Here is a 17,578-nt window from a genome sequence, read left to right as displayed (position 1 = left end):
AGGTGTCTGCGCTGATTTTGTTCATTAAAATAACAGAGCTATGCACACTGAATGAATTCCTCCGTTGATATCTATTAGGAACTAATACACAGTTTTATAGTATTGTTGTAGTATTGGTAGTATTCCAATTTGTTCTGTAATTTAGTTAAATACATCATTTGTTACTCAGTTAAATGGTAATTTGCCTTTTTTTTAATACCTTATAACAATTTCCATAAAACCAGCTAATTGGGGCAACTGCTTAATTGGACCTAAATGTTACTGGTCCCGATGTGTCCCAATTAACCGGAATTCCCTGTATATGTTTCAAAAAGTGCAAAAAGAGAGAAAAAATAATGAGTTCATGGACTGTTCAAAAATCTGATGGTAGAGGGAAAGAAGTGGTTTTGAAAACATTGAGTGTGTGTCCCAGAGCTCCTGTACCTTCTCCCTGATGGTAGTAATGAGAAGAGGGCATGTCCTGGATGGTGAGGGTCCTCAGTGATGGGTGCCGCCTTCTCGAATGACTGCCTTCTGATGATGTCCTTGATGGTGGAGAGGCTAGTGCCATGATGGAGCTGGCTGAGTCGAGAAACCCTCCGCAGCATTTTTCGGTTTTTCGGTTTCCTCCATTTTTCGGGAGGTGATGAAAACAATCAGAACACTCTCCACAGTACACTCCCATTACCTTGTGCCCCACATGGTTATTCAGATTCTCTTAAATGCAGTTATGCCATCTGCCTGAATCACGACATTCCCAAGCAACCCCACTCCTCCCCAGTCATAAATTCTGCAGCCTCACTACTCGGGGTGAAGAAGCTTCTTTCAATGTACCAGTTTGGTTCCTATCTTGCATTGATGGTTTCTAGATTTGTTCTTACCCACAAATAGATTCATTCTATTTCTAAAGACTTTCATAACTCTGTAGTCAAAAACTGGGTTAGGTCCCAGCCTTATCATTTCAAGAGTGACATAGAATACAGATGTTATGTTTTGTAATTTCAAAATATTAAACCGATTTAAAGGAAGACACAGGAGTCCATGAATGCGGGTCTAACTTTGAGTTTACATTACGCGATGTGTGCACATATCCTGTGGTAGCACAATGACATATGCAATTTGTGTATTTATACATATAACTGTAATTTATTATTTAAATTACAACAATGCTTAATCAACCAATATATAGACAAAATTACTCAAATATTAAATACACAACAGTTTATCTTTTTCTGATGAAGGTAAACTCACATTTTTGGTGTCAATCATGTAAATTTTTTTGCACCTCACATATGCCTGTTTGTATTTTTTATAATATATTCAAAATGAAAGCATTACAATTAGTTTGGAAGTTGTTTCTCCTCATTCAGTAAGATGTGTTAGATATAAAGTATGAGGGATCAGAGGCAGTGGACTGGTGGAGAGCTAGTGGCGAGAGAGGAAAGTGTGTTCTCACTGTACACATGGGAGTTGAGGTTTTACTTGCAGACGTGTTGTTGAAGGGCAGCAGAGAAATGAGAAGTTGGGATTTACCAAGACCCAGTAATATTAGGTCAAAGAGCTAAACGTACAATATATCCTGGGAGCTCAAGAACTACTTGAACTCTACTCTTGTGGTTTCAGAGGTAATCTTTCATTGTAATTACACTTAAATACTGTGTTTTAATCTATATAAATACAGACATGCTAATACAGGCCTGTTGGGTAAATGTTCTGTAAGTCAAGTGTAGCCCGAGGTGAAGTCCAACTAATTATAATTGTGGGAATTGACGAGCTGGTTTGTGAGTAAATGCGTGAAGCATCAAATGATGAAGAGATGTTAATCTTTAAGAGAACTAAAGAGAAAATCTCAATAATCTTCACATCAGTGATATGACCAAAATAGCACTGGATTTAAATGGTACTTCAAACAGGAGCACATACTGAATTTTGCTAAATGATGAGAAATATTTCTGCACCAACAAATTATGATTATTCCAAATTTACTCTACCTCTATCGGGAGCCTGCACTTCAAATAATTTCTCTTCATGGTTGATTATTCCAATTTTCTTGGCCATTTTTGTGAGAAAGGAATAACAATACAGTATCAGCATATGTTTGCAGTTCATTTTTCAAAACTGTTTAAACCTGCTATTGAAAATATTACATCTTTCTCTGGTTTGGTTTCTTTCCCCTTATAATTATTCCAATGTTGAATCTGACTGCGTCTGAGGTGGTGAGAAGTTCATGATCAATTCAGCTCTTAAATAACATTGTCTTTAATGTCCTAATGTGGGAGCCTTTCACTTTCAGTTTTCTCCAAACAAAGTGCAGAATGTGACCTCAAAGCATGCATAAAACTCCAAATATCCAGATAAGTAGGATGAATTTATTTCCATTATTATCTTTAGATGTACAAGTCTCCATTCTGAGCTGCTCTACTATTTGCTGTACAGTATTTTTATGTTAGTTTTGGAAGGAGTGAGGGGGAAATACTGATTTTTTTTTTAGTAAGAACGTACCCAATTTTACAATTTTGACAGATTTGTGTTTGAAATCAAACAGCTATTAGCACTAAGAATAATTGCATCTTTTAATGCATAGTATCTAGTTCTCAAGCTTTGACCTGATCTGGGAGAATCTTTTAAAATATTCACATTCATTCATTAGTGTGCTTCAGTGCATTTTATTCAACATAAAAATATGCACTAAAAATTTTAATTCCACATTAGGTCAGAGCAGAGTAAGTCACATCGGCTAGTCTCTTCCATTTGCACGTTCACCAGTTTGCAGTTTCATTTCAATGGACAGGAAGATCACTTACAGATGAATGCACAAACAGAGAACCCAGTTGCTAATTTAATCTGTTTGTGTATAATAAAAGAGGAACCTATATAAGAACCCATATAATCAATCTCACAGACTCACGATATCCCAAAGCTCTGCAAACCATCACAGCACCCTTTAATTATAATCACGATTGAGAATGAAACAAATTAGTCCTGACTTAGAAATTTTTCATGGGTCCAATGACCAGAATTCTATTAGTTTTAAAATAGTTGTGGAAGAGGGTATGGCTGGTTAGCAAGTTAAGGTCATGAACCAGGGAAGAGCAAAATTTGGAGCCATTAGGCAGGATCTTCCAGTGGCTGAATAGGCAAAATTGTTTACTGTCTGCTAAGTGGGAGACATTTCAAAGTATGATGTCAAGAGTTCGGGATCGATACGTCCTTGTTAAGGTGAAGGGCTAAGCTGGCAGGCTTAGAGAACCATGGTTGAAAAGAGTTATTGGAGCTTGGTTAGGGAGCAGAGGGAAGCACACGCTCTGCAGAAGTGATTGGGAACCCGTGAATCTTCCAACAACTAAAATAAGTGTCAGAAGAGAAAAAGAGGATTTGAGAAGAATCTGGCAAGCAAGGTGAGGAAAAAGTCCAGAAGATTCTGTAGGTATATTAAGAGTGAAAAGGTGAGAATAGATCCCCTTAAAGATCAGCATGGCTGTCTGTGTGTGGAACCAAAGCAAATGGGAGATATTTTTAATGAATATTTCTCTTCAGTTCTTACTGTGGAGAAAAGGATTGGATTCAGATTTATTTATCGCATGTAATTCAAAATATACAACAAAAAACGTCATTTGCATTAACAACCAACACAACCAAGCATGTGCTGGAGGCAGCCCATAAGAGTTGACCCAGATTTTAGCACCAACATTGCATGCCCACAAAGTTCAAGAAAATGTTCAAGGAAGGTATGGAAATGGGAGAAATGAGTGATGTTGTCTTAGGCCATGTACAAATTTGCAGAGAGGAGGTATTGAAGGCCTTCAAGGCATTATGCCACAGGTGAGACCATGGAGGACTGGTGAGTAGCTAACGTTTTCCCATTATTCAAGAATGAAAACAGGGATAACCCTGGAAACTACAGACCGGTGAGTTTCATGTCAGTGCTGAAGCAGTGAAGTAGATTCTTAAAGATAGGATATATAAGCTATTGGAAAACCACACCTTTAAGGACTATTGGAATGCCTAGTGTGGGGCAAGTCGAATCTTTCGATCTTGGTTGAGTATTTCAAGGAGGTGATGAAGGTAGAGCTGTAGATGTTGTCTACGTGAATTTTAGTAAGGATTTTATCAGGTTTCTCATGGGAGCCTGATTCAGAAGATTAAGATGCATGGGATCCACGGTGAATCAGCTACTTGGATTCACAATTGGCTTGCCCATAGAAGACAGAGGGTATTAGTTGATAGGGCTTATTCTGGCTGGAGGTCAATGACTAGCGCTGCTCTGCTGGGATCCATACTGGGACCTCTGTTGTTTGTGATATATATAAATGACCAGGATGAAAATGTAGACAAGTGAGTTTGTAAGTTTGAAGATAATACGAAGATTGGTGGTTCGCAAAAGCATACAAGACTGGAAAAGGATACAGTGGGATATAGGTCAATTGCAAATGTAGGTGGAGAAATGCCAAGTGGAGCTTAACCTGGTCAAATGTGAAGTGTTGCTCTTTTGGAGGTCAAATGTAAAGAGAGAGTACACTGTTAAAGGTAGCACCCCTTAAGTGTTGCTGAGCAGAGGGATCTCGTGGTCAAAGTTCATAGCTCCCTGAAAGTGGGTACACAGGTTGATAGAGCAGTGGGTGTTGTCTACATGGAATTTGACAAGGTTCCTCATGACATGCTAGTCTGGAAGGATAGAATGCATGGGATCCAGGGAGATAGCAGATTGGATTCATAATGGGTAACGTGGTAGGAAGCGGAGGGTGATGGTTGAGAGGTGTTTCTCAAACTGAAGGAGCTAGACCACTGTCTAGTGGTGTGAATAGGGGTTGGTGGAACTTTTGTCGTTTGTAATTTATGTAAACAATCTGGGTACGACTGTACAAGGCATGGTTAGTAAGTAGCAGATGATACTAAAACAAGTGATAATGCAGAAAGTTTTGAAAAATGATTGGGGATGTTGATCAGGTAAGCATGTGGGCTGAAGATTGACAAATGGCTTTTTAATCCAGATTAATGTGAGGTACTGCATTTTGGGAGATGAACCCATGGTAGGATTTAATCAGTGAAGGGTAGTGCCCTGGGGAATGTTAAGGAACAGAGGGACCTAAGAGTGTATTTGCATAGTTCACTGAAAGTGGTGTTACAGGTAGATAGGGTGGTGAAGAATGCTGGCCTTCATGGATCAGGGCAGTGAGTGTAGGAGAAGGAAAGTTATTATGCAGTTTTGTAAGATGTTGGTGAGGTTGCATTTAGTGTATTGATCACCCTGTTATTGGAAATATGTTATTACATTAGAAAGAGTGCAGGGCAGATTTACCAGGATGTTGCCTGGACTTGGATGTCTGGGTTATAAGGAGAGGTTGAGTAGCCTATGACTTTACTTTGTGGAATTTAGGAGATTGAGGGGGTTACAGGTGTATGAGATCATGAGGGGCATTCAAAGGGTGAAAGCACGTAGTCTTTATCCCAGAGAGAGGGTACAAAAAACAAGATGGCATAGGTTTAAGATCAGAGAAGAGAGATTTAGAAGGGATATTCGGGATAGCTTCTTCACGTAGAGGGTGGTGAGTATTTGGAATGAGCTGCCAGAAATAGTGGTTGAGGCGGGCATATTAGCAACATCTAAAAGCCATGGATAGGAGAGATTTAGAAGGCTACAGGCCAAATGTGGGCATATGGGACTAGCTCATTAGGCAGCACAGTCAGCATGGACTAGATGGGCTGAAGGGTCTGTTGCACCGACTCTGTAGCTGTTTATATACGTTGTGCTCTCCAAATGTTTCCCCTTGGTTCCCCCCTAACTTCTAGATCTATTTGATTTGAACTTAGATTTTATCAGCGTCAGGCTCAAATTATTTATTACCCCAGTATTTGGTAAATGATCATAAGAATCTCAACATTTTGAGGGAGACTTTGCACTTGCTGCATAGGTGGAAAACTAATAGTAGAAATTGGACACTTTCTCCAAGGCAGAAATTTTCAGTGACAAGAAATCAATTTGTAGTCAGGCATTTTGTCATCACTTGTCATGTAGCGACAGCAGTAATTATCTGAGGAATAAAATTGAAATCTGCTGACTTGGATTTAAAATTCCCCTCCCTTCTTCAAATTCTACATGGCTCTGCCAAGTTCGGCCTACAGGGCTGCTCCAGCCTTGCACTGCTCCAAAACCTCTTCTACTGCATCCGTAACCTTTTGTGGCTTCGACCTTCCTCAGGTTCCCATCACATTGCTAGTATTGGAGCATTCCATCTCTCACCTGTAAACTAGTCTACAAAAGTTTGTGCCCTTCTTTAAGAGTGTTCTCAAGCCTAATTTTTCATTCCTCCCATTTCTTGCACCAGGGTGTGGCCTTCAGACCATTTATTTCCCTGAAGTATACAGATGGATGCAGCACTACCTGAACGAGATCCCTTCAAGTTAAGTTTATTGTCATATCATAAATACTGTGAAGTACAGGTACAATGACAAGCTGTCTGCCACATCATTGCAGGCACAAAGCTTCAGACAACACAGGACACATGAAGAAAAAACACAATTAAAAGTAAAAACAAATCTGATGGCCCTGGTTTGAAGAGAAATAAAAGTGGTCATCCAGATGTCCTCAACAATATTCAACCTTCAATCAATATCCCAAAAACAAACTATCAGGGACTCTCACAACACTTTTGTTCTGAGTTTTCTCGAGGCACATTGGGTTCCGTGTTCCCAACATTGTGAAGGTGACTGACTACACTTCCAAAATATTCTGTCAGCTGTTTTGAGACAGTGAAAGGTAAACGTGTGTCATTTCATGAGTGCTAACCTGTATGTAACCTTGTTCTGACTCAAACATATTTGCATTCAGGGTGTTTTCTTGAAAATTGCAAACCATAATCAATAGATCATAACAAATAGCTCATTTTTCTCTGGAGACAAGATGAATCTTGGCACATTGTAGTGATAGACAAATTGCTTTATACTTTTTCTTTTATTTTAAAGTATGAGAAGCTTCAGTGCCAAATCTATCACATAGCTTAAAGATAGATGTTAGATTTATTAGTCTCATATATATTGAAACATGCAGCGAAAAGGGTTGTTTTCATCAAAGCAATCAGCAAGTTTTGTGCTGAGCAACATGCAAGTGTCACCAGCTTCTGGTACCAACGTAGCATGCCTACAACTCAGTAACCCTAACTGTAATACACCCTCAAGTTCACAAAGTGACTGTACAGACAGCAGTGGGAACTGAACCCCTATCTTACCGCTGGCACTGTAAAGCATTGCGCTACCATGCTTTATGAATATTTGTTTTAAAATGGTGGTCAATATGTCATGATGATTACAAAACAAGGCATTAATGCAATAACTAATACTTAAGAGCCATGTTTACCTTTTTATTCCATGGGGCTGGAGCCATTTGTGGCACTGACTGCTCAAATCAGGGCCCTAATTCCTCAAGCTTCACGGCCTGTAGATTTGGCACAGGCCCATGATTGAAGCTCCAGACATTATCCCCTATGCCACTAATTACAACCACTTACTAGGTGAAACCCCACTCCAGTGCCCTGGTCTTACTCGCTAACCTCACCTCTTCCCACAGTCACGCTCCTTATTCACATTCTTAAGTGGGATGATTCTAAAGATGGATTTAGATTTTTTATGGAAAATGTTGGCCCTTCTCTTAGCTCAGCACCATAGGATCTAGCTTGCAGTAGTCTTTTCATAATCCATGACCTTACTTAAATTGTATTATTGCAGAATTTGCGGATTCTGTGATATTAAATCTCTACCACAATCTGCCAGTTCATCTGACCCAATCACTGCAAAAGATGACTCGCGTTCTGGGACTCCCCGTCAGCTCCTTCTTTGGCTTCCCCCTCAGACCCCTTCTGAGATCTTTAGCCTCCCTTCTGGCCTCACCTATGGCCTCTTCTGAGGCTTTTAGACTTTCCTTCTTGACTTCTCTCTCCAGTCCTCTGGCCTTCCTCTTTGGGCTCCAGGTTCTTTTAGCTTCCCCCACCTCACCTCAGCTTCTCTTTGGTCCTCTAATTCTGCCCCCCCCCCAAAAAAAGCCCTGCCTCTTCTGAGACAACTGGCCTCCCATTCAGCCTCTCTGGGTTTCTGACCTTCCTTGATCTACTCGGAGGCCTCTAGCCGTCTGCCAGCATCTCCCAAGGTTCTGGCCTGCTTTAGTGACGTCTGTAAATTCTCACAATTAACAGGAAGTACATCTTCCTCTAACTCAGTGTGTTCTTATCCCTACTCAGCTGCAACTTTTAGAATTAATTCCACAGTTTAGGTAGGATATTAATAATGAAGTAGATACAAACATAACTTTTCCCAACTGGAACTTCCCAGACTACCTACACAACCACTATTCAATGGCTGTCAAAACTGGTCACATCTTGTGGCTATGGTGTTCTGAAGATGAAACTGGATTTATGTTTAAGGAAACATGGGAGTTTAAAGTTTACATGAAGTTATATAATAGATGTTGATGAGTACAATTACTTTGAGCTTTAATGTTGTTTTCAAACATCTGCCTCATTTATGTTTGCAATTCTGGTCTTAAATTATGATAACACCAAACCCCGATATAGAAAGTTTTTTTATTGATCCAGTAAGTTATTGTTGATTTGGGAACTCAACAAGGGAAGAAAAACTGCTCAACATCAGTATCCTTATCAAATTGTGTTATCTCGCAGTGCGTTTCCAACTCTTAAGTTTTGAAGAACTCTACAGATGGTATATTTGGACTACAGGTATGTGAAGGGTTGAAAGGAATAGATGGGACAGTAGAGATGAGATCATGAACAATGGAGAATGCTTTGAGGGAACTTATACCCTGCATCTGCTCCCTTTCCTTCCATCATTTTTTTTTAGAAACAATACAGAATGAGACCCTTCTGCTTTGCCAACGTTCTCATAGTAGCATAAGTGAAACAACCTTTTCTAACATCAGCATAGTGAGCTTCTGCTGTCAGCAGCATTTTATTTCAAAATAAATATTGAAATTAGGATTTTCATTTGGTAAATACAATTTTTCTACATGGATTGCTTCAGTGGATAAATGTGAAGGTGCATTTGTGCTATATTAATTCAAGCAAGGTAATTTTTCTTCGAATGCATAGAGAAAGATGGGCCTGGAAACAAGCCCTTCAGCTGTCTGATTTTGTGTGACCACGAAGCGGTTATTTTTACATTAATCTCACCCTAAGCCATTGTATTCTGGGTAGAAGCAAATGGGAATGTCAGTATCTCCCCAAATTCGACTATTCGAATTAGTAACAGTGGTTTGTTAGCCGATGAACCCGGACACTCTCAGGATATGGGACGGAACCCCATGCAGTTACAGGCAAACGATGTGAACACCATACAGACAGTAACTGAGGTCAGCATTGAATTCTGCTCTCTGGGGGTATAAGTTACCATCTGTATTGTACTGTACTGCTTCTTTCACTCTTATAAAGAGCTCCAAGAAATAATAAATTGCTGGAATGTTAACTTAAAAAAGGGATTAGGAGTAGGACATAAGTTCCCTCAAAGCTTTCTCTATTGTTCATGATCTCACCTCTACTGTCCCATCTATTCCCTTCAACCCTTCACTTACCTGCAGTCCAAAAATACCACCTGTAGAGTTCTTCAAAACTTAGAGTTGGAAATGCTCTGCGAGTTAACTCTATTCAATAATATACTGATGTTGAGTAGATTTTCTTCCCTTGTTGGGTTTCCAATCAACAATAACTTGCTGGATCAATAAAAACATCCTATTTGGGGTTGAGGAGAAGTTTGGTGATGTCATAATTTCAGACTAGACGTAGCAAAAATGAATAAGGCAGATGTTTAAAATCAACATTAAAACTCAAAGTAATTATACTCATTGCAATATATTCATCGATATCTGTTACATAACTTTGTGGCTATTTCTAAATCCCAGTTTCATGAGGAACGTTGAATTGATGTTTTTTTCTAAAATACTTTTTAGGATGTTAGTTCTGCAATTTAAAACTCAGTTGTGCAAGAATTCTGCCTCACCAGACAGGCCAATTTGGAGCACTGTTTTATGTTAGGTCTGGGAATGAAAAGGTGGGGATCTGTCATGTCAAATAATTGAGCAAACAATGAATAATAAACTGCAGGCTGTGTCATCTTGTGTCAGCTTAAACTCTTACAATAAATAGCCATTAAATTATTACAGGCAATGTTGTGAAGTAATCGTTAGGAAAATTCTCAAGATCCAGTTACCAAATAAATGTAATCACTTATGATTTGATCATTCTGACCTGGAGTGTTTGGTGCAACAGAACTAATTTAGTGTTCAAAATATGAAGAGCAATGTAGTCAACTCTTAATTTTAGAGTTGAAAAGATAATTGGAGTACTTGAATGCCATCATTTCAAGTAGTAAAGCAAGCAAAATGAAAGTGTGAGCATAGGAGAGGGTCTTCATGCTGTGAATTCATTTCTCAAGTTACCTCATTATTGAAATGATTTGACAAGTAGTAAACAGGAGCACCAATATTGGGAAATACCTTTTAACTAAGGTGAATGAATTTAATTGAGAAGTAACTGCAAGATATCACTTTCCCATACTTGTAAAGTTTTTTTTTGAAAGAGTGGTTTTATCTAGCTTCGTTGATGAATTCATGGAATTGCTGAGCAGTATAAAAAGATTTAAGCTTCCTCCCAGAAAACAAGACCAAGACTTTTTTTTCATTAAAGGCCTACCATCTGTTGCGTGTGCATTATAATCATTTTAGTCCTCAAAGAAGCCGAGCAGGATGTGAATGCTTTAATGATGGTCAAAGTACATCTCGGTTTATTGCTGGATTACTTACTGTGTGGAAAATATCCAGTAGCCTCTCCGGCAAGGCATGTTCAACCATGCAGAAAGGGAGTGATTGTGATCAATATGGACAATAACTATAACATGGAAAGAAAGATTCAGAGGTAAGCTCCTCAAGATATACAAATGTAATTCAATCAAAGGTGGTTATTGGTTCTCCGAATCCGAATCAGGTTTAATATCACCAGCATTTGTCGTGAAATGTGTTGGTTTACGGCAGCACTACATTGCAATACATAGTAATAAAAACTATAATTTATGATAAGTATATAACAAAATTGTTTAATAAGTTGAGCAAAAAGAAAGGAAAGAAAGAGTGGGGTGGTGTTCATAGGTTCCTTGTCTATTTAGAAGTCTGATGGCGGAGGGGAAGAAGTTGTTCCTGAAACATTGCGTGTGGATCTGCAGGCTCCTATACCTTCCCCTTGATGGTAGCAAGTGAAGAGGGCACGTCCTGTGGGACAAGGGTTCTTAATGATGGATGCTGCTTTTTGAGGCATCACCTTTTGAAGGTGTCCTGGATTCTGGGGAGGCTAGAGCCCATGGTGGAACTGGCTGAGTTTACAACTTTCTGCAGCTTTTTCCGATCCTATGCAGTGGCCCCCCCCATGCCACATGGTGATGCAGCCAGTTAGAGTGCTCTCCGTGGTATGTCTGTAGAAATCTGTAACTGTTTTTGGTGATGTACCATATCTCCCCAAACTCCTAATGAAATATAGCCACTGTTGTGTCTCCTTTGTAATTGGATCAATATGTTGGGCCCAGGATAGATCTTTAGAGATGTTGACACCAGAAACTTGAATCTTCTCACCCTTTCCACTTCTGATCCTCGATGAGCACTGGTGCGTGTTCCCTCGACTTACCCTTCCTGAAGTCCACATTCTATTCTTTGGTCTCACTGATGTTGAGTGCGAGGTTGTTGTTGCGACACCACTCCAGCAGGTGATCTAACTCGCTCCTGTACGCATCCTCGTCACCATCTAAAACTCTGCCAACAATAGTTGTGTCATCGGCAAATTTATAGATGGCTTTTGAGCTGTACCTAGCCACGCAGTTGTGGGTGTAGAGAGAGTAGAGCAGTGGGCTAAGCACACATCCCTGAGGTGCTCCGGTGTTGATTGTCAGCGAGGTGGAGACGGTATTTCTGATCTGCACACACCGAGGTCTCCCAGTGAGGAAGTGGAGGATCCAGTAGCACCAGGAGGCCCAGGTTTTTAGGTTTTTGATTAGAACTGAGGGTATGATTGTGTTGAATGCTGAACTGTAATCAATAAACAACAGCCTGACTTATTGCTTTTGTTCAGGTGATCCAAGGCCCAGTAGAGAGCTAGTGAGATTGGATCCACTGTGGACCTATTGTAGTGATAGGTAAATTGCAGTGGGTCCAGGTCCTTGCTTAGGCAGGAGTTGATTCAGGCATGACCAACCTCTCAAAGTACTTCATCACTGTAGATGTGACTGCTACTGGACGATAATCATTGAAGCAGCTCACTCTGCTCTTCTTGGGCACATGTATGATTGTCACCCTTTTGAAGTAGCAGAGAGAGATTGAACACTCCTGCCAGATGTCTGGCACGGGTTCTTAGTGCCCTACCAGGTAAACCATCGGGGCCTGACACCTTGCAAGATTTCACCCTGATGAAAAATTTCTGACGTTGACCTCCGAGACGGAGATCACAGGGTCACCTGATGTTGTAGGAATTTGCATAGATGTAGTTTTATGCTCCCTTTCAAAGTGTGCATAAAAGGTATTGAGCTGATCTGGGAATGAAGCGTCACTGCCATTCTTGATGTTAGGTTTCACTTTGTAGGAGGTAACGGCCTGCCAACCCTGCCAGAGCTGATGTGCATTCAATTCTGTCTCTGACTTCAATCAGAATTGTTCCTTTGCTCTTAAGATAGCCTTCTGTAGGTTGTACCTGGATGTCTAGTACAGTCCTGGATCACTGATCTTGAATGCCACAGATCTATCCCTTGGCAGACTACGAATCTCTTGGTTCATCCACAGCTTTTTTTTTTGGGAATGTCCGGTATGTTCTTGAAGGCACACAATCATCCACAGATTTTGATGAAGTCTGTGACAACTGTGCTGTATTCATTCAGGACTTAGAAACATAGAAACATAGAAAATAGGTGCAGGAGTAGGCCATTCGGCCCTTCGAGCCTGCACCGCCATTTATTATGATCATGGCTGATCATCCAACTCAGAACCCAGCCTTCCCTCCATACCCCCTGACCCCTGTAGCCACAAGGGCCATATCTAACTTCCTTTTAAACATAGCTAATGAACTGGCCTCAACAGTTTGCTGTGGCAGAGAATTCCACAGATTCACCACTCTCTGTGTGAAGAAGTTTTTCCTAACCTCGGTCCTAAAAGGCTTCCCCTCTATCCTCAAACTGTGACCCCTCGTTCTAGACCTCCCCAACATCGGGAACAATCTTCCCGCATCTAGCCTGTCCAATCCCTTTAGGATCTTATACGTTTCAATCAGATTCCCCCTCAATCTTCTAAATTCCAACGAGTACAAGCCCAGTTCATCCAGTCTTTCTTCATATGAAAGACCTGCCATCCCAGGAATCAATCTGGTGAACCTTCTTTGTACTCCCTCTATGGCAAAGATGTCTTTCCTCAGATTAGGGGACCAAAACTGCACACAATACTCCAGGTGTGGTCTCACCAAGGCCTTGTACAACTGCAGTAGTACCTCCCTGCTCCTGTACTCGAATCCTCTCGCTATAAATGCCAGCATACCGTTCGCCTTTTTCACCGCCTGCTGTACCTGCATGCCCACTTTCAATGACTGGTGTATAATGACACCCAGGTCTCGTTGCACCTCCCCTTTTCCTAATCGGCCACCATTCAGATAATAATCTGTTTTCCTATTTTTGCCACCAAAGTGGATAACTTCACATTTATCCACATTAAATTGCATCTGCCATGAGTTTGCCCACTCACCCAACCTATCCAAGTCACCCTGCATCCTCTTAGCATCCTCCTCACTGCTAACACTGCCACCCAGCTTTGTGTCATCCGCAAACTTGGAGATGCTGCATTTAATTCCCTCATCCAAGTCATTAATATATATTGTAAACAACTGGGGTCCCAGCACTGAGCCTTGCGGTACCCCACTAGTCACTGCCTGCCATTCTGAAAAGGTCCCGTTTATTCCCACTCTTTGCTTCCTGTCTGCTAACCAATTCTCCACCCACACCAATACCTTACCCCCAATACCGTGTGCTTTAAGTTTGCACACTAATCTCCTGTGTGGGACCTTGTCAAAAGCCTTTTGAAAATCCAAATATACCACATCCACTGGTTCTCCCCTATCCACTCTACTAGTTACATCCTCAAAAAATTGTATGAGATTCGTCAGACATGATTTTCCTTTCACAAATCCATGCTGACTTTGTCCGATCATTTCACCGCTTTCCAAATGTGCTGTTATCACATCCTTGATAACTGACTCCAGCAGTTTCCCCACCACCGACGTTAGGCTAACCGGCCTATAATTCCCCGGTTTCTCTCTCCCTCCTTTTTTAAAAAGTGGGGTTACATTAGCCACCCTCCAATCCTCAGGAACTAGTCCAGAATCTAACGAGTTTTGAAAAATTATCACTAATGCATCCACTATTTCTTGGGCCACTTCCTTAAGCACTCTGGGATGCAGACCATCTGGCCCTGGGGATTTATCTGCCTTCAATCCCTTCAATTTACCTAACACCACTTCCCTACTAACATGTATTTCGCTCAGTTCCTCCATCTCACTGGACCCTCTGTCCCTTACTATTTCTGGAAGATTATTTATGTCCTCCTTAGTGAAGACAGAACCAAAGTAATTATTCAATTGGTCTGCCATGTCCTTGCTCCCCATAATCAATTCACCTGTTTCTGTTTGCAGGGGACCTACATTTGTCTTTATCAGTCTTTTCCTTTTTACATATCTATAAAAGCTTTTACAGTCCGTTTTTATGTTCTCTGCCAGTTTTCTCTCATAATCTTTTTTCCCCTTCCTAATTAAGCCCTTTGTCCTCCTCTGCTGAACTCTGAATTTCTCCCAGTCCTCAGGTGAGCCACTTTCTCTGGCTAATTTGTATGCTACTTCTTTGGAATTGATACTATCCCTAATTTCTCTTGTCAGCCACGGGTGCACTACCTTCCTTGATTTATTCTTTTGCCAAACTGGGATGAACAATTGTTGTAGTTCATCCATGCAACCTTTAAATGCCTGCCATTGCATATCCACCGTCAATCCTTGAAGTGTCATTTGCCAGTCTATCTTAGCTAATTCACGTCTCATACCTTCAAAGTTACCCCTCTTTAAGTTCAGAACCTTTGTTTCTGAATTAACTACGTCACTCTCCATGTTAATGAAGAATTCCACCATATTATGGTCACTCTTACCCAAGGGACCTCTCACGACAAGATCGCTAATTAACCCTTCCTCATTGCTCAAAACCCAGTCCAGAATAGCCTGCTCTCTAGTCGGTTCCTCGACATGTTGGTTCAAAAAACCATCCCGCATACATTCCAAGAAATCCTCTTCCTCAGCACCTTTACCAATTTGGTTCACCCAGTCTACATGTAGATTGAAGTCACCCATTATAACTGCTGTTCCTTTATTGCACACATTTCTAATTTCCTGTTTAATACCATCTCCGACCTCACTACTACTGTTAGGTGGCCTGTACACAACTCCCACCAGCGTCTTCTGCCCCTTAGTGTTACGCAGCTCTACCCATATCGATTCCACATCTTCCCGGCTTATGTCCTTCCTTTCTATTGCGTTAATCTCTTTTTTAACCAGCAACGCCACCCCACCTCCCCTTCCTTCATGTCTATCCCTCCTGAATATTGAATATCCCTGAACGTTGAGCTCCCATCCCTGGTCACCCTGGAGCCATGTCTCTGTGATCCCAACTATATCATAATCATTAATAACAATCTGCACTTTCAATTCATCCACCTTATTACGAATGCTCCTTGCATTGACACATAAAGCCTTCAGGCGCTCTTTTACAACTCTCTTAGCCCTTTTTAATGCTTGCCCTGACTTGAAGATAAATCCCTGAATATTGTTCAGTGAAATCCCTGAATATTGTTCAGTGCACAAAGCAGTCCTGTAAGTGCCCTTCTGACTCCCTTGACCATACTTTCTTGATCTTCACCAATGGTGCTGTAGTCTTTAGCCTGCCTCTATGCCGGGAATAGAAGTACAGGCAGGTGATCGGACTTTCCAGATTGTGGGTGTGGGATGGCACGGTAAGTGTTCTTGATGGTGGTGTAACAGTGGTCAAGGGTGTTGGCTCCTCTAATTCTTCAGGTGATATGTAGGCTCTTAAACATTTGAAGATTGACTGGGTAGAAGATGCAGGTATTTCCAAGGTCTATTTCTTACTATGAACTTAATGGCCTCAAACTCACCCCTTCATGTCTCTGTAGCCCCTCCAGCCCTAGAACTCCCTGGGGTATCTGTGCTCCTCGAATAGTGCCTTTTTCTGCTGCCACGATTTTAATTGCTCTGCCATTAGTAATACTGCCTTTATCTGCCAAGATCCTAAGCTGTGGTATTTCCTGAAGCTCTCCTGTGCTGTCCCTTCCTTTGCAGCTTTAAGATACTTCTGTAAACCCACCTCATCACCGTATTTAATGGTCTTCTTCCTCATGTGGCTGGTGTCTAGTGATGTTGCTATGAAGCACTTTAGAATACTTTATAATGCTAAAGGTTCAGTATCCACAGAAATTTATTGATAATAGAAAATTAACAAAAAAAATGTAAATTCAATGAAGTACACTCTAAAAGTGATTTGGTTTGTTGAAAGAAAAGCACCTTTGATTGCATTGGTCATTAACTTGGAAACTTTTTAAGTTATGGAGGTTTGTTTCTAAGTAATTGCACACGTTGTTTGAGTAGTTATTTGTGTGATTGTTTACTGATCCTGCACTTTCTTGTAACATTTTGGGAAACTTTATTTCAAGGCAGATACCGAGACTGTGCAGCGGTGTTTATCACACTGTTGTTTTGCCATGATAAAATTAACTAGCATTTGGAATTGTTCTTAGCAGGCAAGCTGACAGGAAAGTAAATATTTGAGACAAGGATTTTGCAAATTTCATACGTAGGTGTCTTTTTACAGTTTTAATGTCTGCAGCAGTGGAAACTAAGTCTTGATTACAGAAGACGTAACACAATAGGTGCAAGAATTATTTGTTAAAAGGAACAGTTGGTAATCTTGCTCACTTTCAATTACTTATCCATTGCAACATACAAAAGTCCATTCAGCCCTTTGGAATATGTGCCTGCTCCCTGAAGAATAAGCCTATCAGTCTCATTTTCCCTCTTATTTTATTGTAACCTATCCTCTTTCATTTACGAATCAACACCCCAGCCCCCAATTCTCCTGACACCCACCGACACTGGAGTAATAAACATTCGCCAGTTAACCTACCAAGATGTATTGGAGATGCCAAAACATAAACATCAGTGAAAACCCACACATTCTCAGGAAGAACATGCGAACTCTACACATCCACACCCAAAACTGTTGATTCCAGTCGCAAAGGATGAGGGTAAAGAACACAGTTATATAAAGTGAAACTATTTTGATTAAAATCTTTAATTGTTATCTCCATGTTCCTCGGTGACCTGTCTGTTCTTCCTAGGTTGGGAATCTTAAACAGAAACTGTCCCAGGTACATTGTGTTATAGAGAAAAAGAAAGCTATTGACAAAACATGGATCCAGAACTAGCTTGCCCACAGAAGACAAAGAGTGGTTGTAGATGGGTCATAT

At 40.7% G+C, this 17,578-nt stretch overlaps 1 protein-coding gene across 2 annotated transcripts in view; it reads left to right on the top strand.

The window, feature by feature from the left end:
• shroom3 (shroom family member 3) overlaps nucleotides 1–17,578 on the top strand; it is a 457,480-nt gene that overhangs the window by 231,873 nt on the left and 208,029 nt on the right. Inside the window, exon 1 of one of the 2 annotated variants that reach the window (XM_063043472.1) lies at nucleotides 10,793–10,892. The exons of the other annotated variant lie outside the window; for it this stretch is intronic. Within the exon in view, the coding sequence (XP_062899542.1) occupies nucleotides 10,855–10,892 (38 nt within the window). The 5' untranslated portion in view covers nucleotides 10,793–10,854. Of the gene's footprint in view, nucleotides 1–10,792; nucleotides 10,893–17,578 lie in introns of those variants that run through there. 2 annotated transcript variants of the gene reach the window in all.

Source organism: Mobula hypostoma, chromosome 3 (assembly GCF_963921235.1).
Source record: "Mobula hypostoma chromosome 3, sMobHyp1.1, whole genome shotgun sequence".
NCBI lineage: Eukaryota > Metazoa > Chordata > Chondrichthyes > Myliobatiformes > Myliobatidae > Mobula > Mobula hypostoma.
This window is presented reverse-complemented; position numbering and strand designations above follow the sequence as displayed.